At 52.9% G+C, this 21,379-nt stretch overlaps 1 protein-coding gene across 1 annotated transcript; it reads right to left on the bottom strand.

Annotated features, from left to right (window-relative positions):
- Positions 1 to 9,886: 9,886 nt before the first annotated feature.
- Positions 9,887 to 20,961, bottom strand: CERCAM (cerebral endothelial cell adhesion molecule). Its single transcript, XM_077835976.1, has 12 exons — positions 20,933 to 20,961; positions 20,025 to 20,135; positions 18,839 to 18,956; positions 18,121 to 18,255; positions 17,120 to 17,324; positions 16,597 to 16,716; positions 15,912 to 15,988; positions 14,273 to 14,379; positions 13,347 to 13,479; positions 12,778 to 12,905; positions 12,216 to 12,419; positions 9,887 to 10,124 (listed from the first exon to the last, which is right to left on the bottom strand). Exons 1-12 carry the CDS (start codon positions 20,959 to 20,961, stop codon positions 9,887 to 9,889), a joined length of 1,605 nt encoding a protein of 534 aa, XP_077692102.1.
- Positions 20,962 to 21,379: the final 418 nt, after the last annotated feature.

Consider the following 21,379-nt stretch of genomic DNA (forward strand, 5'->3'; position numbering starts at 1 on the left):
TATACAAAATCTAGCATGATTTGGCCACTAAAGTATCATAGAATCATAGAATATCAGGGTTGGAAGGGACCTCAGGAGGTCATCTAATCCAACCCCCTGCTCAAAGCAGGACTGATCCCCAATTAAATCATCCCAGCCAGGGCTTTGTCAAGCCTGACCTTAAAAACTTCTAAGGAAGGAGATTCCACCACCTCCCTAGGTAACGCATTCCAGTATTTCACCACCCTCCTAGTGAAAAAGTTTTTCCTAATATCCAACCTAAACCTCCCCCACTGCAACTTGAGACCATCACTCCTTGTTCTGTCATCAGCTACCACTGAGAACAGTCTAGGTCCATCCTCTTTGGAACCCCCTTTCAGGTAGTTGAAAGCAGCTATCAAATCCCCCCTCATTCTTCTCTTCCGCAGACTAAACATCCCCAGTTCCCTCAGCCTCTCCTCATAAGTCATGTGTTCCAGTCCCCTAATCATTTTTGTTGCCTCCACTGGGCTCTTTCCAATTTTTCCACATCCTTCTTGTAGTATGGGGCCCAAAACTGGACACAGTACTCCAAATGAGGCCTCACCAGTGTTGAATAGAGGGGAACGATCACGTCCCTCGATCTGCTGGCAATGGCCCTACTTATACATCCCAAATGCCATTGGCCTTCTTGGCAACAAGGGCACACTGTTGACTCATATCCAGCTTCTCGTCCACTGTAACCCCTAGGTCCTTTTCTGCAGAACTGCTGCCGAGCCATTCGGTCCCTAGTCTGTAGCGGTGCATGGGATTCTTCCATCCTACGTGCAGGACTCTGCACTTGTCCTTGTTGAACCTCATCAGATTTCTTTTGGCCCAATCCTCCAATTTGTCTAGGTCCCTCTGTATCCTATCCCTACCCTCCAGCGTATCTACCTCTCCTCCCAGTTTAGTGTCATCTGCAAACTTGCTGAGGGTGCAATCCACACCATCCTCCAGATCATTTATGAAGATATTGAACAAAACTGGCCCCAGGACCGACCCTTGGGGCACTCCACTTGATACCGGATGCCAACTAGACATGGAGCCATTGATCACTACCCGTTGAGCCCGACAATCTAGCCAACTTTCTATCCACCTTATAGTCCGTTCATCCAGCCCATACTTCTTTAACTTGCTGGCAAGAATACTGTGGGAGACCGTGTCAAAAGCTTTGCTAAAGTCAAGGAACAACACATCCACTGCTTTCCCTTCATCCACAGAGCCAGTTATCTCGTCATAGAAGGCAAGTAGATTAGTCAAGCCTGACTTGCCCTTGGTGAATCCATGATGACTGTTCCTGATCACTTTCCTCTCCTCTAAGTGCTTCAGAATGGATTCCTTGAGGACCTGCTCCATGATTTTTCCAGGGACTGAGGTGAGGCTGACTGGCCTGTAGTTCCCAGGATCCTCCTTCTTCCCTTTTTTAAAGATGGGCACTACATTAGCTTTTTTCCAGTCGTCCGGGACTTCCCCCAATCGCCATGAGTTTTCAAAGATAATGGCCATGGCTCTGCAATCACATCCGCCAACTCCTTTAGCACTCTCGGATGCAACGCATCCGGCCCCATGAACTTGTGCACGTCCAGCTTTTCTAAATAGTCCCGAACCGCTTCTTTCTCCACAGAGGGCTGGTCCCCTCCTCCCCATGCTGTGCTGCCCAGTGCAGTAGTCTGGGAGCTGACCTTGTTCGTGAAGACAGAGGCAAAAAAAGCATTGCGTACATTAGCTTTTTCCACATCCTCTGTCACTAGGTTGCCTCCCTCATTCAGTAAGGGGCCCACACTTTCCTTGACTTTCTTCTTGTTGCTAACATACCTGAAGAAACCCTTCTTGTTACTCTTAACATCTCTTGCTAGCTGCAACTCCAGGTGTAATTTGGCCTTCCTGATTTCACTCCTGCATACCCGAGCAATATTTTTATACTCATCCCTGGCATTTGTCCAATCTTCCACTTCTTGTAAGCTTCTTTTTTGTGTTTAAGATCAGCAAAGATTTCACTGTTAAGCCAAGCTGGTCGCCTGCCATATTTATTATTCTTTCTACACATCGGGATGGTTTGTCCCTGTAACCTCAATAAGGATTCTTTAAAATACAGCCAGCTCTCCTGGACTCCTTTCCCCCTCATGTTGTTCTCCCAGGGGATCTTGCCCATCAATTCCCTGAGAGAGTCAAAGTCTGCTTTTCTGAAGTCCAGGGTCTGTATTCTGCTGCTTTCCTTTCTTCCTTGTGTCAGGATCCTGAACTCGACCATCTCATGGTCACTGCCTCCCAGGTTCCCATCCACTTTTCTTCCCCTACTAATTCTTCCTGGTTTATGAGAAGCAGGTCAAGAAGAGCTCTGCCCCTAGTTGGTTCCTCCAGCACTTGCACCAGGAAATTGTCCCCTACACTTTCCAAAAACTTCCTGGATCGTCTGTGCACCGCTGTATTGCTCTCCCAGCAGATATCAGGGTGATTGAAGTCTCCCATGAGAACCAGGGCATGTGATCTAGTAACTTCTGCGAGTTGCCGGAAGAAAGCCTCGGCCACCTCATCCCCCTGGTCCAGTGGTCTATAGTAGACTCCCACCACGACATCACCCTTGTTGCTCACACTTCTAAACTTAATCCAGAGACTCTCAGGTTTTTCTGCAGTTTCATACTTGGGCTCTGAGCAGTCAAACTGCTTTCTTACATACAGTGCTACTCCCCAACCTTTTCTGCCCTGCCTGTCCTTCCTGAACAGCTTATATCCATCCATGATAGTATTCCAGTCATGTGAGTTATCCCACCAAGTCTCTGTTATTCCAATCACATCATAATTCCTTGACTGTGCCAGGACTTCCAGTTCTCCCTGCTTGTTTCCCAGGCTTCGTGCATTTGTGTATAGGCACTTGAGATAACCCGCTGATCACCCCTCTTTCTCAGTATGAGGCAGGAGCCCTCCCCTCTTATGTGCTCCTGTTCGTGCTTCCTCCCGGTATCCCACTTCCCACTTACCTCAGGGCTTTGGTCTCCTTCCCCCAGTGAACCTAGTTTAAAGCCCTCCTCACTAGGTTAGCCAGCCTGCTTGCGAAGATGCTCTTCCCTCTCTTCGTTAGGTGGAGCCCATCTCTGCCTAGCACTCCTCCTTCTTGGAACACCATCCCATGGTCAAAGAATCCAAAGCCTTCTCTCCGACACCACCTGCGTAGCCATTCGTTGACGTCCATGATTCGATGGTCTCTACCCAGGCCTTTTCCTTCCACGGGGAGGATGGACGACAACACCACTTGCACCTCAAACTCCTTTATCCTTCTTCCCAGAGCAACGTAGTCTGCAGTGATCCGCTCAAGGTCATTCTTGGCAGTATCATTGGTGCCCACATGGAGAAGCAGGAAAGGGTAGCGATCCGAGGGCTTGATGAGTCTTGGCAGTTTCTCCATCACATCACAAATCTTAGCTCCTGGCAAGCAGCAGACTTCTCGGTTTTCCCAGTCAGGGCGGCAGATAGATGACTCAGTCCCCCTGAGGAGAGAGTCCCCGACCACCACCACCCACCTCCTTCTCTTGGGAGCGGTGGTCATGGAACCCCCAACCCTAGGAGAGTGCATCTCATGCCTTCCAATCGGCGGAGTCTCGTTCTGCTCCCTTCCTTCAGACGTATCTGGTCCACTCTCTGCATTAGTACCTGTGGAGAGAACATGAAAACGGTTACTTACCTGTATCTGCGTTGCTGGTACATGGATGTTCCCCTTTTTTCTTCAGGAGGTCACATGATGCCAAATTTCTTCACCATCCTCCTGTCCCCGGTGTGCAGCCTGCTCTGAATCTTCAGAACCTTGTGCCCTTGTGTATGGAACTGGGCAGCAGGACACCAAGTCTGCCAGTGGCTCAGGGGCACCTGGGCTATGCCTTGATCTTCCCATCTGTGAGATGGGTACAATGATACTAATTCACCTTCGTAAAGGACTTTGACACCTACAATTAAACGCATCTGACTTGATACAAGCAGAGTGACAGTTCTAGGCATGGTGCGTTTGGTCCATAACTTCTTGTGCCCTTACTGAAGGCCACATGGAGACCAGTTAGGTTGCACCCTGTGATTGCTCTGGGCCCTGGCACAGTCCAAAGTGAGTAAGAACAAATAGTTTTGCATCACTGAACAAGAAACTTTATGGGCCATTTGATGTAACCCAAAGGCCTGGCATTAAATTCTTCTCTCGTTTTCTGGGCAACAAAGCGGGTGCTAGTCAAATGTGGCAGGGTCAGCAGGTGGTAGATTAAAGTGACTAGAGGAACTCTGGTGCCAAGTATATAATGAGAGTGGAGGGGTAGGAATATCACTTCAAAGATCTAACTGGGAAGGAAGGAGATGATTTGACAGAGACACTCCATTTGGGCAGGGGGTGCATTTTCTTACTCCACTGACCTGCTTTGCCAGTCTACCGAGAAGGCAGGTTCTAGGCTTCTATAAACGGAGGTAAGTCTGGGCTCATTTCTAATGGCTAGAAGCAGATCTTCCCCAGTTACCGGGGGAGAGATTGGTTTCTGTACAGGAATGCTCAGGCTGCAGGGTCACTTAGAACAGCTCTTCTGAAGCCAAGAGTCTTACCCTCTGCATCTTGCACCCGGGGTCATTCACACCTGTGCAAAGCAGCTGTGAAATGTCACCTAGTTAGAAGGTTTTAGACTAGCAGCCATGTTAGTCTGTATTCGCAAAAAGAAAAGGAGGACTTGTGGCATCTTAGAGACTAACCAATTTATTTGAGCATAAGCTTTCGTGAGCTACAGCTCACTTCCGATGAAGTGAGCTGTAGCTCACGAAAGCTTATGCTCAAATAAATTTAGTCTCTAAGGTGCCACAAGTACTCCTTTTCTAGTTAGAAGGGGAGTTTTACACCCAATCTGCTCCCATTTCAGTGACTACACAGGGGAAGGCGGGGATGAGCCAGGCCCCGGCTCTGTAACAGCATGGTCAGCATGGGGCAGGCCAGCATGGTCTCCACTCCCTGACAGTGATGCACGGAGAAGGACATTCCACACAGATCTTCACAAGCCAACATGCACATTCCACAAGGTCTTCACAAGCCAACATGTGAGAATCCCTCCCTGTGCAGCTAAAACTAAGATTCAACCATCCGGAAGGCACAGAATAAGTTCTAGGGTACACATCACTGGGGCAGGCAGAACTCCCTCCTCCCTGGGTATCTTCAAAGCCCTTGACAGACATTAAACTAATTACTCCGCCCAGTGCTGGAGGAGGGAAGGCTCACGTCCCTCATTCAACAGCTGAGGACAGTGAGGCACAGACAAGTGCAACATATTGCACAATGTCATCTTATAGTAGTTCCACATCTAGTGTTTATTTCTTTTGGGGTTTCTTTGTTTAAAGGGTAATTGGTCCATGAACAGTGACCATTCTAAAGATCGGCCCTTAGTGTTAAATTCTGTTGTGCAGTTCTGTACTGGTGCTTGGTGGCAGGGGGGAAACCTTTACTTCTGCTATCAAAGGGTTTCATTTTCCAGTGGGCCCAGAGCTAGTGTGGCTTGAACTAAACCCTTCATTTTCTTCTCAGATCTTTGGATGGTGACACCATTCTGCTGCTTTCGGTGGGGAGCACAAATGGAACTACAGTTGATGTGACATTTTGTCTCTAGGGCTTCGTTTGGGAGTTCTAGAGGTATCTTGTAAGAGGTATGTGTGGAGGGGATGTAGCAGTTAGAGAAAGGGACGTGGACAGTCCCTCTTATGTAGAATCTTTATTTCTCAACATCAGATTCATGCTTGCAGGCATTGAGGCGGACTAAGGAAGAATTTAATCTTAAACATTCCTCCTGTGCTCTGGTAAGACTTAATATTTTTCTTAGCCTAGATTTATACACATTCATGGGGAACAGTCAACATGCACCTTCATGTCTCTTCCTCCACAGAAGTGGCAAAGAAACTTCTAAGCAGCCTCTAATTCACCAAGCAATGGAAGGAGGCTTAGTGTGAAATCTCCATACTTGCCCTGTGGCAAACTGGTCACTCCAGAGTCTTTAGATTCCTTGACAGGTACTGGCCTGAACTATCCTTTCCGTAGTGGTCACTGTAGCAGTCAGATGGTATGTAAGGCCCAATCTTATTGCAGCCAGTGTTAAAATCCTCTTATAGTGAAATGTCTTTCCTTGGAGCTCCACAGAGAGGCTATATCCTGACCACACTGCAGTGGTTTGCTCATGTCCCCCTCTTTGAAGAAAGGTGGTTTGTAGCACAGCTTCATTTCAAGCTTCATCACTAATGGCAACACCTGTCACATGTGTTGCATTGATAGCACCAAGGACTCCTACCCTAGTAATCAGTTGTCATTATGGATTGGAAGTGTGTGTGATCAGTGGTAATCGGACTTCTTTGGCTTCCATTCATTTATTTGTGCTGTTTGTGCTCATGTCCTGTGAGTGATCTGCCCAAGGTCACCTGGCCAGTGGCAGAGCTAGGCAGTGCCTGCCTTTCAGGCACCTGTTTGAGACACAAAGCCAGGCTTCATTTTCTAGCAATAATCAGCGATGGACGCTCCAACGCACGGGGTAGATTCACAGAGCGGAAGGCAGGCAGCACCCTTCCTCCAGACACGGAGAGCCCACACCCAGGGTGCTCTTCCACTCAAATCTTGAGCTTTAGTGTTGTGTGTGCTACAGGTTTCTCATACAGTGACATCCCAGACCGTATCTCATAGATCCTGGATCCCACACTGAGTCCACCCCGCAGAGGGTGCTCCCACTGCGGCCCAGTTCACACATGGATTTGGGGCCACTATAACTAGTCAGTTAAGGGTGTGATTTTTCTATGCCAGGTACCAATATAACGGGTAAAGGTGTCCTATACTGGTGTAGCTTATTCCCCTTCCCATGTGGCATTCAGAGGTGATCTCTGGGCACTGTCAGTGCATTGCACATGGAGGAAAGGAGGCGATCTGGGCATTGCAGACTATTGTACACATGCTAGTGGCCCAGAGCAGGAGCAAACAAATGCAACACATACTCGAGAACACTAGAGGGGGCTATAGAGAACAAGAAGATAGTGACAAAATATGGGTGAGTTGTCTTAAATAGAGTCCAGTTTAATCCTCCTGATGGCTTGCTTATTTCAGTTAAACCATACTACATGGGAGGGAAAACCCAGCAGACAGCCTGGCATAATGCAGAGAGAACCCTAATCTGCAGGCAGCTGGGGGGGATTTTTGCATTACTTCTGCCCTGTACTGGATTCTCCCCCTACAGCTCTGGAAGTCTGTCTGGGGCATTTCTTAGGCACCCGTCACCTCATGTCTAGATCCCATCCCCTTTTCACCAAGGCACACAGGGTGGTCATCGGCTCCAACTTTGGGTGAAGAAGAGAAAGAATTTTGATTCCATTGGATTAGAAGGATGAGCTGATCAAATAATCCAAACAAGTATTACAAAAGAATCAACACACACCCTGGGCCCTATGGCCTGGCAGATCTCAGCTGAGTGGGCTCCTGCATCCCTACAGGAATGAGCTCAGCCTGAAAATACTGAGCAAGAAACTCTCTGGAAGGTTACCGAGTCTTGTACATTTCCAAACGCTTCTGTCCTTTCAGGGAGAGGCACCACCAGAGGTGGGGAAGGAGAAGTAGTAGGTTGCAAAGGACTAGACCAAAAGCTCCACCACCTAGCAGAGGTGTCCAGATAGTCAAGCATGGTCCTTGGTGCAACCCCTGCATACAGTCTATTTCAGTGAGCGAAGATTACAGGCCCAGGTTAAACACCCCCCTTTGGTCAAGCAAACACAGCTGCATCTCTCAGTCAGGAACCAGTCAAATCTGCAGGTGGGCAGAGCAGCCCACGGTGTTCCTCCTTTGTCACACTTGAGGAATGGGAAGCACCCCTGGAAAAGGAAGTGAGAGGCCAGTGTTACTGGTGCAAGCAGGGGTTGGTTGCTGTGCCACTGTGAGGAGCTAGGCTCCCTGTGCGGATGTGATGCCAGCCTGCAAAACTAAACTGTTTGCTGCCCCAAATGCCCCCCTCCTGGGCACTGAGTTTCCCTGTGTCCCACTGGAAGATTGTCCCACTATTGTTTGCAAGAGGGCCTGGCTGTATTGCTGTGCATCTCAGTGGAGACAGCCAACAAAAGGGACAAGGTGCGAATGGGCCATGCAGACCGCCAGGTTCTACTCTGCCCCCAAAAAGGGTCCCTCGTGGTCGGGACTGAGGTTCAGTGGTGGGGATCTGCATCAGGGAAGTTTGCCCTGTTGTTACGCCTGCAGCATGTGGTCTGAGGATGGAGAGGGGACTTCAGTGTGCGGGGCTGGATCCAGCTCAGAATCCCCAACACACACTCACCGTCTCCAGCCAGCTTAAACCAACATGAGAACCAGAGAGCAAAGGAGGAAAGTTGCCCGCTCTTTGGGACCCAACCCTCCCCAGATGTAGCAGCCCAACGCAGCACATTCAGGCTGGAGTCTCAGCAGTTACTCTGAAGTTCCTGCTCTGTTTGGCTGATTTAAGATTCAGCCAGGGTCACCTAACAAGTCAGTGTGAAAAATAATCTCTTCCATTTCTGTGGCGCCTGCCAGCCCCAACTCTGTGCAGCCACCTCTGGGGAGGAGGGTGCCAGTTGGCTCAGAGCAGAGCAGGGGGAGAAGAGGATACATGCTGGCACGCTAAATCCCAGACCGTCCGCCTGACCCACCAAGGGCTTACCACGGAAATAAGGCACAGTTATTTTTGTTTTCAAACCTTGCCCAGTTCATTTGCTCCCAGCCTGAGGCCTTCAATTCTAGACTCCTGCCCAGAGATCATTTTCCTGCTAGCACTAAAAATGCCAGACAGTGGGACTTTGTCATGGAAATGCTGATGAGGATTAACAATTGCTGGGCTAGGTTTGGGGCAGACAAAGCATAGGGCTGCTCTGCTGTCTGGCATCATGCACTGTCTCATTTTCCAATTACAGTGCAAGCCCTGTGAAATAAACCACGCACCCAGCCTCCCTAGCTAGCAGGAAGCAGATTGAGCAGTGAATGTGAAGGGAACCTTTGGGGTGACAGGAGCAATATATTCTCCCCCTGCCACCTCCGCCCGAGGAGTTCAAAGCACTTTACAAACAATAGCTAAACGTGGCCTCTCCCCCACTCTGGGAAGTAGAGGAACTTCACCCCCATCTTACACATAGCGGTAAAGTGACTTGCCCACAGTCACGCAGAAAATCAGTGGCAGTCAGGAATAGAACCCAGGAATCCAGACCCACAGTCCCCTCTGCTAGCCAGTAGACAACACTGCCTCCCAAATGGACACAGCTTGTTCTGACATGACCTTCCACGGTTCAGCTTTGTATCTCCCATCCCAAGTCCTCAACCCTTGGGATGTAGAATAGGCAGCGTCTTGCTAATTCATACCCAACATCGCAGCTGGTCACATATCAGAACCCTGGGGAAGGATGGGCATTAGCCTCCTGGATACTCCTGCATACCATCTCAGGAGAGCACCTGGTACTGAGGGGAGCAGTGGGACATCACAGCTACTCCCCCAATGACAGCTCAAACAAGCTGAAGTCTTGTAATCAAAGCACAGCCTGGGAGTCAGGAATGCTGGGTTCTGTTCACCTGCCACTGACTTACTGCCCAGTTGTGGGCAAATCCAGTTCAGTGCTTTGGTTTCCTCATTTGTAAGATGATACTGACCTATCCCAGAGGAAGGGGATTGGGACACTAATTCCCGGGTGTCCACCAGGTGCTTTGAGATCAGCAGGGAAAGAAGGTAGGGAAGGGGAAAGTTGCTATTGGACACTGAAGCTGAAAGGGAGATTTCAGACGTGTTTGCAGGGCAGCATTTCCTGGCAGCCAACTTCCATCTGCACAAACACGTGAATCTGGAGGTTTACACACGTGTTCTGCAGCTGTTCCCGGGCCTGGCTTACCAGCCCGATGCTAGAGCTCATCCCGGGAGGTCGAGCGGAAGGAATGGCCAGCGTTGCTTCGGGAACCCTTCAGTGTTTTCTGAGAGCCGCTCCAGTCCGTCTTCTTGGAGTCGTCATCCCAGATGGTGGACGTCTCCGTGTCGCTGAGCCACTTGGAGTCCCCAGTGTAGTGAGTGGGGTAAACCAGCAGGGGGTGCACCGAATACACCAGCAGGTCCCGGTTAGCAAAATGCTGCTTGTAATCCTTGCTAGAAAAGGGAGAGTGGAAAAATCAGTGACGCTGGGTAGGAAGGAACGCAAATGGGGGTGGAGAACAAAATCTGCACCCCTAGGGGGATGCCAGGGTGTGCCCGCAGCCTGGAGCCCCATCCCCTCTAACGCTGTGTTCCTGGGCCTCGGACACCAAAGAGGTGGGACACAGCACCTGGATGGATCATCCAGAGCATTTCCTGCAGGCCATGGGAGCCAAGAACTCCAGGCAGGCTCCTAGTTCAGCGAGAGTCTGCAGGTGAGAGGCGGCCACCCATCCCCCGGCCCTGCTGGAGCAACTCAAACGGCAGCCAACGCACTTTGTTTGGCTTGGGCCGGCTGCCTAGAAACATGTTCCTCAACATCCATGGCAGAGCTAGGCTGTTCCCAGGCTCCTCGTTGAACTACAGCAAACAAGGAATCCCGCGATGAGCTCACCCTGCAGGCTGCCAGGTCTGCAGGACTCCAAGAGGGGCAGGAATGGGACACTGGGCCACGGCAGCCAGCAGCCTCCTTGTAGGGCTGATACCTCCTCTCTACTTGGGAGGCTCCCAGCACCTCCCCACCCCCCCCCCCGCTCAACATCCTGAATCCCAGCACACGGTTCCTGACAGCCCTTAGGGTCACTCTGAACTGATCCATGGTGCCCCCCGCTACACCCGGGGACAATTCCTGTCACATCCACCTTCACTGCTCGCCCAAGCCCTGCCTTGTGCCACTCAGATCGAACTGGGGTCTCCGGCAGAGCAGGGCGCTCCACCGGTCCCAGTTAGGCCACGGGCTGGCCCAGAGCCAGCCAGCCTGTGCTGATGTTATTCTAGCTAGCCTGGGTCTTGGAATGGTTCCTGGTTCACACCCAGGGCTTTAGTCTGTCCACCTTCCTCCTCCACCCCTTCCTTTACTCTTTTAATCCCTCTGTTTTTCCATCTCTCTCTCAACCCTTTCCATCCCCCCACACTTCTTCCCCCAGCCCCCCACCAGAGGTCTGCAGGAGGGGCAGGAAGTCAGCATTGGGAAACCAGGATTCCCAGCCATTGCAACAGTCTGCCTGGAATCTGAGAGCACCTAAGACAGCTGCAGAGGATGCAAGCCACATGGCCATCCTGGAGTGGCTGGGAGACGTCTGGGAGGGCGGGGGGGTTATGGCCGAGTATCCGTGGGGCTGCACGTTACGTGGGGATGAACGGGGGACACAGTGCAGAGCGGGGAGTCAGTGACCTTGTCCACATGCTGTATTTAGAGCCTGGTGTCTGTGCAAAGGGGCTCTGTGATCCCCAGATGAGCATCCACGTACGCCCTCAGACATGCATGAACAGACTCCTTGGCTGTGAAAACTGCACTCTCAGGGTTTTCAGTGATCTTTGTTCTCCCGCCTCACACTCCATGTGGGATTTCACTGCTGCTGAACAGCGTCGGGTCAAGAGCCCTGGAGCCCTCTGCCTACCATGGAACACGGGCAGCGGTAGAGCAAGTGGCCCCTAGGCTGGCCTCAGCCCTGACCTGCGGGGGATGATCCATGGATGTCAGGGGGAGCTGAGTCTCCATGGCCCAGTCAGTCAGGAAGGGGCAGTGGGGGGGAGGAGCTCAGCCATGATGGTCAGACATGGGGATGTGGCTGATCCACTAGAAATGGAGCTGAAATCCTCCAAACGCATTTCACACCAGCCCTTGCTCGGCCAGCAACGACTCTGTTCTCTCAGCGCTGCACTCCCCTCCCCCACAGCTCACTGACGACCGTTTTCCACAGACCAGAGCGCAGGGACGGCTGAGGGGAATGAGCTCATGGTAACAAGATGTTTTATTTCAGCACACAAATAACGCTGGGGGGGCGGGGGTGGAGACACACACGCTTGTTTCTTCACTTACACGGCCAAGCTGCTAACGGAGTCTGGGCTGCAAGCCAGACTAGCAAACGGGTGTCACACCTGACTGGGTAGGAAAACAGAACCAAAACCCCTTCCTGGGGGCAGGGGGGAGGGAGAGGGGTTGTGCATGGACTGGAGACCCCCAGCACTGGGCTCTGCCCCTTCTCAGCCAGCACTGTGCCAGTCCCACCCCGGGATGGAGCAGCAGCCGGAGCCTATCCTTACTTTGGGTGCCTGTCATACATGATGGGCAGGAACTCATCCACCGGCAGCATTTTGGACAGGGGTTCGGCCGCGATCAGCTTCTGGGCCCCGCGCTGGGAGATGATGTAGGCCAGGGTCCAGTAGGAATATTCAGCCACCACCAGGTTCCGCACGTCCTCCACCGGCTCCTCGTCCTCCGAGTTCACCTGCTTCCTGCCCAGGTAGCTGCGAAGGCAAAAGCAGCCCATCAGCTAAGGGAAGGAGCCAGGCCCGCAGCAATCCCAGGCAGCAGACACGCTGCAGGGGACTGGATGGCTCGAGGGGCTGGGAATGGGATAGAGACTTGTCTCCAGGCGACTGGCTCCAATCAGCCATTGGGGCGGAAAACAACGGTGCTCGGGGCTTTCGCTATCTGAAAACAGTAGCCAGCGTCAGAGGGCACTAACCCATGGGGAAGCAGGGGAGGGGCCCCCAGACCAAGGCAGGATTCAACCAGTGACAGCACCGGAAGGCAAGCTCGGGATGGGGCCAGCCCCGTCCCTTCCCCCTCCCCTGCCCCTCACTGTGGGCTAGTCCAACGTACATCAGGTCCCAGTCCAGCTGTGCCCACTCCAGCTCCTCCATCAGCCGCGTCAGCCGCACCTTGAAATAGGCCTCGAAGCGCACGTCATCCTCAAACACCACCGACTTCTCCAGCCCCCGTGCCACGATCTGCGGGGAGAGTCCGAGTGGCTGTTGTTAGAGGCCCTACTGCTCCCTCCTGGACCCCCTTCCCCAGGATAGCGGCACCAGTCTGGAAACTAAGTCTGGACCGGGGTTTGTTGTGAAGAACGGCCTCACAGAACAGAGGAGTGGGGCAGGGGAGACACCCCCATCCAGGGGCTGCTGCCAAGGGCACCGTGCCAGCCAGGAAGGTTGCTCGACGTGCTCCAGCAGGTAGGGCACTGGACAGGGACTCAGGAGAGTCCCAGCTCCAACAATGGTGACCTTGGGCAAGTTGTTTCCCTTCCCTGCTTTGTCCGTTTAGACTGTAAGCTCTTTGGGGCAGGGTCTGTCTCTCACTCTGAACAATGCCCAGTGCCACGGGCCCCCTCGGTGTTAGTGTAATCTCCCCCTTCCCGTTTATTTTCTTCCTTTGCCTCAGGTCTTTACCTCTTTCCAGATGTAATAATGGCTGAGGAAGCAACCAACCTCCCCCTTGGTGAGCGTCCTGCCAGAGAACGGGTCATAATATCCTGGGAGCAGATCCACACCCAGGATCTTAATGTCACTGCTGTTCAGGGCACTGGAGGGTGAGAGGCTGTGGTTAGAGAAGTGCTGCACTGGAGAACAGGCTGTAGGGAACAATCCTGCACTAGCCAGGGGGATAGATGAGGTGGGCATGATAGATCCTCCCCATCTCTAACTCCCACTATTCTGCACCAGTCAGATCTAGTCACTTCCACTTCCCAGCACCACCCCCCTGACGGGAGCTCTCCCACCAAGATGGGCTAGTTCCAATCTGGGGCAGGTTATTCCCTGCCTTGGGCCACTGACACTTCCTCCAACAGGGGAGTCCCTAGTCCCAACAGTGAAGGTGAGCCCTCCCCACCCCATAAGCACCTCATAGGAGGGGCCTGGCTACACCTGGTGGAGGTGGGGCTCTCCAGCCCGGCTACCTCTGGCAAGGTGCGGAGGATGCAGAGGATTTGGTGGGCTGAGCTGTGAGAAGATGGCAGGCTGAGCTTGTGTGACACTGACAGCCAGGGGCTCATGTGTAACTTTGGCTGCTGACTCTTCTTACCATGCCTGACATCTGCCTTTTGATTCCCTTGCTCAGGAGACAATCCAGCTGAGAATACACAGTGTGGTTCCGTCTCTCCACCACCAACAAGCAGAATTTCCCCTCCCCGTTCGATGTGCGGTGTCATAACGCATCCCCGACCCCAACCCAAAGCAGCAGCAAGAGCACTGAGCTTCAGCAGCAAGAAACCTGCCTGCGCCCAGCATCCAAAACCCATTCCCCCGCCATCCCCCATGAGGTACTGGCATCCCACCTGAGCTGTTGCAAAGCACGGTAAAGAGCACAGAGCACTCACCTCCCATCCACAGCATCCACCACCAGGGGGTCTATCTCCAGCTCATACAGAGAACTCAGCATCCGCTGGCGCCGGTCTGGCCTCCGCATCAGGTTAATCAGGAAAATCTAAAGAAGAATCAAATATTAAAGGGGACAGGATTAAAATTCAGAATGATTTGGACAAACTGGAGAAATGGTCTGAAGTCAATGGGATGAAATTCAATAAGAACAAATTCAAAGTACTCCACTCAGCAAGAAAAACCAGTTGCACACATACAAAATGGGAAATGACTGCTTAGGAAGGAGTACTGCAGAAAGGGATCTGGGGATCATAGTAGACAAGCTAAATATGAGTCAGTGTAACGCTGTTGCAAAAAAAGCAAACATCCTTCTGCAATGTATTAGCAGGAGTGTTGAAAGCAAGACATGAGAAGTAATTCTTCCACCTACTCTGCGCTGATTAGGCCCCAGCTAGAGTATTGTGTCCAGTTCTGGGTGCCACATTTCAGGAAAGATGTGGACAAAGCAGAGAAAGTCCAGAGAAGAGCAACAAAAATGATTAAAGGTCTAGAAAACATGAGCTATGAGGGAAGATTGAAAAAAATTGGGTTTGTTTAGTCTGGAGAAGAGAAGACAGAGGGGACATGGTAACAGTTTTCAAGTACATAAAAGGTTGTTACAAGAAGAAGGGAGAAAAATCGTTCTCCTTAACCTCTGAGTATAGGATAAGAATCAATGGATTTAAATTGCAACAAGGGTGGGTTAGGTTGGACATTAGGGAAAAACTTCCTAACTGTCAGGGTGGTTAAGCACTGGAATAAATTGCGTAGGGAGGTTGTGGAACCTCCATCACTGGAGACTTTTAAGAGCAGGTTAGACACACACCTGTCAGGGATGGTCTAGACAATACTTAGTCCTGCCATGAGTGCAGGGGACTAGACTAGATGACCTCTCGAGTTCCCTTCCAGTCTTATGATTCCAGCCTGGGAAAGATCGGGCTAGAGACTCAGGAAAGGGGCAGGGTCTCACGCTCACCAAGGAGAGCTGCCAAGAGAAGGGGACACAGTCTATATGGGGTTCCTCCATCCAGCAGTGGGCAGGCCATTGTGCCTGAAGGGAATGGGATACCCTGGGACACAGAGGACTGACAAAGCTCTATCCCAGCTGGGCACACGGAGGGGAACAAGCTCTGCTCCATGGCAATGAGTGTGATGAAGGAAGGGCCCTAGCAGCTCTCTCCTCTTCGAAGCAATAGCAGAATCTTTCCCCAAGATGGGAGCTCAGGGGAGTCTCTGCTCATGAGACACGGCTCCTGCCAGACCTCCCTCTCCAGCCAGCCATCCTCTCCCATGAGCCAGCTCTGCACTGGGCCCCAAAGTGCTGTTCCCTGGTGTCCCAGCATGGGGGTTTAAATGGTGCAGCCACAGGCTACCAGACAAGGGATATAGGTTGAAGAGTGTCCTTCACGCAGCAGGGGTTATGCAGGCAGCCTGCTTAGCCAAGTGGGGGGATTTCACCTCACTCTGCAGCGTCTCCGCTGGCCAGCCCAGCAGGAGCAGGCTCCAGAGGGTGGGGAGGTGGAGGGACAATAGGTGCCATGAGGAAGCTGTGTTGGGCAGGGAGGGGAAACATGCTCTCACTTCCGGCCAGGTGCTCACCTCATCAAAGCCCATTTTACCGAGGTGCTTGGGGCTGAGGGAAACGTGCTCAGAGGGGTACATCGGGGGGCCGTCCACTGCAAGAGACAGAGCACTTGGCTAAGATGGAGTCACTGTGCCCACAGCCCTCACTCCAAGGGCCTAGACAGAAGCAAACACCCTCAGCTGCGTCACTGCCTCACCGAATACAGCTGGGCGTGTGGGCTGGGAGCTTCCTCCCCATCCCCAGGATTTGCTTCAGGATGATAGGCCAGCCCCAGCCCACACTGACAGCTCAGAAGGCTCAAGTGCTCTGAGCCCGCCAGAATGGTACAGGCTGCCTCCCCACACACACCCTGCCACAGCACCTCATGGCTGAGCTGGGGTCTTCCCCTTTCCATGGCCCGTTCAATCCTTAGGCTTTGCTGCTGTGACTCCCAGCAAGAAAGCCAGCGAGCCCCCTTATGGCGCGGACCCCGACCCGAGACCCAGCATACTTCCCTCACGTCAGCTAAGGGCATTTGCCAAAGAGGGACCGGAAACGCTTACGCTTTGTCTGTCAACTCCTCAGACAAATAGTGTCAGCGGGTGAAACTCCACTGACTTCAGGGGAGCTGCATCTGCTGATCTGCACCCCAGGGCTAGGACCCCAGCCTGAAGCTCCCTGTCATTCCCCCACTGCCGGCGGCTGGGGCTGAGCCCTTACCCATGGCTTCCAGGATGAGGTGCACGAAGTTGATGTGTTCGTCCTCTAGCGTCTGATGGGACTTCACCGGGACATTGATGTAACCAAAGCGCTCCTGGTTACATACGTAGATCTGGACTCCTGCAAGGCAGCGGCAGCCAGAGTAACCCCAGGCTGCCAGCCCCTGCTCCCAACCCCTTCGCTGAGAGCTCTGCACACCAGCCTTCCCCGTGTTGTTCCATCCCAAAGCACAAGCCCTCAGCTCTTCCTAATGTGCCAACCAGCTCCCCCCTCCACCTGCCACCCTGCCTTGGGCAAAGGGGCTGTTTAGGGCCAGCACGGGGCAAGAGACAGCTCCTCAGGAAATGCATTGCTCTTTTACGTCCTTCAGTTCCACATCTACGTGGGGATGGATTCAGATTTCACAGTCCTCTGGCCTCGATCCCCAGACACGGGATGCCTTGAGGAGCTCCTTTCTGGGGGACTGAGTACAGCTCACTCCATGCGTCCCTCTCCCACTCTGCCCCTTCCCTCTGGCCCTCACCCGCGGCTTGGCAGGAGTAGGCGAAGACGATGATGTCGTCAAAGGGCCAGGTGTAGTTGGGGTGGGGCGGGTGGAAGGCGAGCTCGGAGGTCCCCTCTCTTCGCAGATCAAGCAGGAAGGTGGCGTACACCATGGGGACGGCGAAGCAGCCCATGAGCTGGCGGTTCTTGGTGGGGAAATAGTCTGCCGTCCTGCGGTAGTAACCCTGGGAAATACAGGGGTGAGGTAATTCCCACTGACCGGAACCAGGAGGAGCCAAAGCAGCGCATCTCCCCCACCCACCACGAGCAGGCAGGGCTCCAGCATGGAGAGCTCCCTCACAGCCATGCCCTGACAGCAGCCGGCCGGGCTCCATGCCACTCTCAGACACTTCAGAGTTTCCCTCCATCCTCATCATCCAGCCTCTGCCCCAAGGAGAGACAGTGGGGGGGATATTTTCCTCCCTGGCGAATCCCAGCACCCAGCAGATCACACATGTCCGGCTGAACGCAGACAGGTGGGGCTTCTAGGTTTCCTCCCAAGTCTTAAACGGGGCTTGCAGCAGAGCCCAGTCCGCATACAGCAGAGAGGGGGCGACATTAGAGCCCACTCGGGTTTTAGGAGACAGCAGAGCTCACATGAAGGAAGGGTGATGGGCAGGTTGGCACACGGCCGGGAAGGCACCAGTGGAATTTCTCGGAGGAAGCTGCAGCCCAAACTGACTGGGTGACTTAGCTACGAGACCTTAGGAGCGACTCTGGGTTTGCAGGGGTGCACAGAAGGGAAGAGGTCATGCTTCAAGGAAGGTTCCTCATACAGGAACCTTACAGTTAGGCCCCTGGGCTGGAGATGTTTTCTGGCTGTGATTAAGGGAGTTTTCCCATACCCACCCCAGGTCCATCAGGAACTGCAGAACAAGGGTAACACATCCCACTGCTTGGCAGCAGCACCCAGGCTGAGTGACAGCAAACAGGACATCCTCCAGCACAGGGGATTCCCCCTGCCCACCCCAGGCAGCTTACCTGAGGGGTTATCCCACACCAGAAGTTGGAGTAATATGTCTGGGAGTCCAGCATGGGGGCGATCACCGACTTGTTCTGCGAGATCAGGAACGTCAGGGTCTGATTGTTGGTCAGGATGCTGTCTGTATCGGTGAGCTAGTGGTGGAAACACAGCCCGCTCAGCGGGAGCAACACGCTTGATGCGAGGCTGCCGCTGCTCATCACAACACGTCTAAGTAGGTGAGCTAGTAGGGAGAACGCCTGCCCAGCAACGGCCAGCCCGGGGCAGGCACGGCTCCATGCCACTCTGGGAAGCGCCAGGGTTCTCCTGCCCTCTCAATCTCCAGCCACTCAGCCAGGGCGAGAAACCCTTGGAGGATACTTTCCTAGCAGGGAGCTCTCTCAGACAGCCCTGGACGTTACCTGTGGGCGATGGCCCTGGAGCATCCACCACAAAACAGAGAGGAACCAGGGCCATAAAGCTTAAATTAGGAAGATGACAGGTTTCCACAGTGGGGTCATTTCAGAGTAGGCTGCATACACCCCCGGAGAATCTGCCACAAGGAACTATCCTGCTCTGGGCCCCTGTGGGTGGGCAGAGTGACGCAACGGAACTTTCCCGTCTCCGCTTTCAGTGCATCTGAAAGCTGGTCATGTTCCCCGAGGTTGGGCCTTGCGGGAGGGCTGAAACCCTTCCTGTGCTAAAGGAGGGAAGCAGGCCCAGTTAGAGTTCTCTTACCAGGAGATAATCAGCCCCCTCGGCCCGCGCAAAGCTCAGAGCTTCCTGCTTGAGCTTCATGACATGTTCATAGCGTTCGTCTGTCCAGTGCTTGGGGCCAAGTTCATCGGGGTAAGAGCTGCATCAGGCAAACAAAGAGTTAATAACCTGCCCTTGGCTGTGAACTTACAAACTCACTGGTCCTGCATGCCTGACAGCTGAGTAGCTTGGACAGGGCAGGATCAGCTCAGTCCTGACTAAGGGCTCATCTTGACTGGGTTTGCTTAGCATGGAGTCCCACTGGGACAGCAGGGGGAGGGATCCCTCAGTGAGGAGCCATTCAGCTTGCACCGCCCTATGTCTGTCCAGCCTGTTCATCCCACAAGCAGCCCAAGCACGTGTGGTGCGGATCAGTAATGCCTGAACAGCCCCATGCTGGGAGGGAAGAAACATGAAACTGATTCACTAACGCAGGCTCAGGATTGGGTCAGGCCACAGTCAGCTACCCCGGCACACACATTCCCAGCGAGGAGACTGTATGGAAACAGACTCTCCCTGTCTCCCATCTGTGCGCAGGGCCTCTCGCTCCATCTGTGCATGGGGGCCTCTCGCTCCTGGAGGATCTCTCTGTGCAGTCAGCTCCAGACAGGCAAGAGCAGGACAAGACTGGAGAGAACTGAACTGGGCATGGCAGGTTTGGGTGGATCAGAACAGGATGGGCACAGACAGCAGCCGACCTGCCACACAGTAGGCAGACCACCACAATGAAAATGGGTAGGTAACCTCAGACGCCTTCTTCAGGGTGCCACCAAAGGGCTGACAGCAGTGAAGATGCTGGGAGAAAGCCATCCCCATTCCACCTGGAGGAGAATATCCAGGCATCCTGTCCTAAACTGGATCAGAATCACCACAGGTTAGAAGAGGATGCTAGACCCACTTCCACGCAAATACTTTTATGCCCCAAATTCAGAGCGGCAAACCACAAAGCTGCATGTAAGAAAAATGCAATGGTGAGGTCTGGCAGGCTGAGTGCAGGGACAGGAGCCAGAAACTTCTGGTTCTGTTCCATCTCCAACTAACTCTCTTGTAGCCTTGGGCAAATCACTCAGCCCCTTTGTGCCTAGGTTTCCCTATACATGAAATGGACAAAACACTCTCTGGTAGGACGCATTGCTACAGCAAGGCCTCAGGTGATCATACACCTTACCTGGGCTCCTCCACTGACTTCCACTCAATGTAGTGATAGTGTTTTTCCATGGCCGTAAGCCATTCCCACAGGATCTTGGTCGTGTTGTCGATATTGTGGTCCGTTGCACACCTGAAAAATCAGAACGCAGAGGAGACATTAGCTCTCCCCCTTCTCCCAGCCCCGTTTCCTTCAGCACGTGCCTTCCAGTCTCCAGCCCCAAACCCAGCAACACAATCCTATGAAACTGAAATGGAAACCACAGTAGCAGCTCTCAGGGAGATCCCGCTCCCCAAATGCCTCCCGACCTCCAAAGCCCACATATCTGGACATCAGCGGAGAGCTACTGTACAAACAAGGATGCCAGGGAGTTGAGAAGACTCATGACCCCAGAGGGGCACAGGGTGCATGAATGAAGAAGTTGAGGGTCTCAAGCACAGGGCTGGCCTCACAGGCAGAACTGGGGAAGAAGCCTCTGACAGTGCATAGGAGCTACCAGACTGGATCAGACCAATGGTCTATCTCAGTGGTTCTCAATCAGGGGTATATGCACCCTTGTGGGTATGCAGAGGTCTTTCAGGGGGGATGTCAACTCATCTAGATTGGTGTTCTCAACCTGGGGGTCATGAGCCTCAGGGGGAGTCACAAGTGCAGGGCCGGTATTAGGGGGTGGCAAGCATGGCAATTTCTTGGGGCCCCATGCCACAGGGGGCCCTGTGAAGTGAAGTTACATGCTTCAGCCCTGGACAGGGGGGCTCAGGCTTCAGCCCCAGGCAGCGGGGCTTGAGCTTCAGGGGTACAGTAGTCTAGAAAGGCTGAGAACCATTGGTCTATGCAATCCAAAGTCCTGTTTCCAACAGTGGCAAGTGCTAGATGCTTCAGGAGAAGGTGCAGGAAAGCCCATGGTGGACAATTATGGAATAACCTACCTGCAGGGGAAGTTTCTTCCTAACCCCATCAGAGTGTAGTTGATTCATGCCCTGCAGCATGAGGGTTTAAATCCAATTTTTAAATTTCATCTGATATACGTGGATAAGAACATAAGAACGGCCAGACTGGGTCAGATCAAAGGTCCATCTAGCTCATTATCCTGTCTGCTGACAGTGGCCAATGTCAGGTGCCCCAAAGGGAATGAACAGAACAGGGAATCATCAAGTGGTCCATCCCATCACCCATTCCCAGCTTGGATGTTCTTATCCATAGAAAAGCAGGTTCTTCCCAAAGGGCTCTCAGCTGAGTGGGAGAATTCCATGGAACTGGCTAGGATCACCACCTGTATTCATGGGCAGCGGCAACATGAGACTGACTGGGACTGCGGAATATTAAGGGGCAGGGCTCCGCCTAACAGCATGCCAACAATGCTCTGCAAAGGAATT

The sequence above is a fragment of the Eretmochelys imbricata genome, chromosome 16 (genome assembly GCF_965152235.1).
Source record: "Eretmochelys imbricata isolate rEreImb1 chromosome 16, rEreImb1.hap1, whole genome shotgun sequence".
NCBI classification, from domain to species: domain Eukaryota; kingdom Metazoa; phylum Chordata; order Testudines; family Cheloniidae; genus Eretmochelys; species Eretmochelys imbricata.

Excerpts from the sequence above, each read along its gene's own strand:
- CERCAM (XM_077835976.1), bottom strand. The coding sequence starts at position 20,961 with ATGGGGTTAGGAAGAAACTTCCCCTGCAG. Across the intron at positions 15,989-16,596 it reads CCTCATCCTGGAAGCCATGG|TGGACGGCCCCCCGATGTAC; the intron begins GTAAGGGCTCAG and ends TGTCTCTTGCAG. Across the intron at positions 10,125-12,215 it reads ATGTATGACAGGCACCCAAA|CAAGGATTACAAGCAGCATT; the intron begins GTAAGGATAGGC and ends TCCCTTTTCTAG.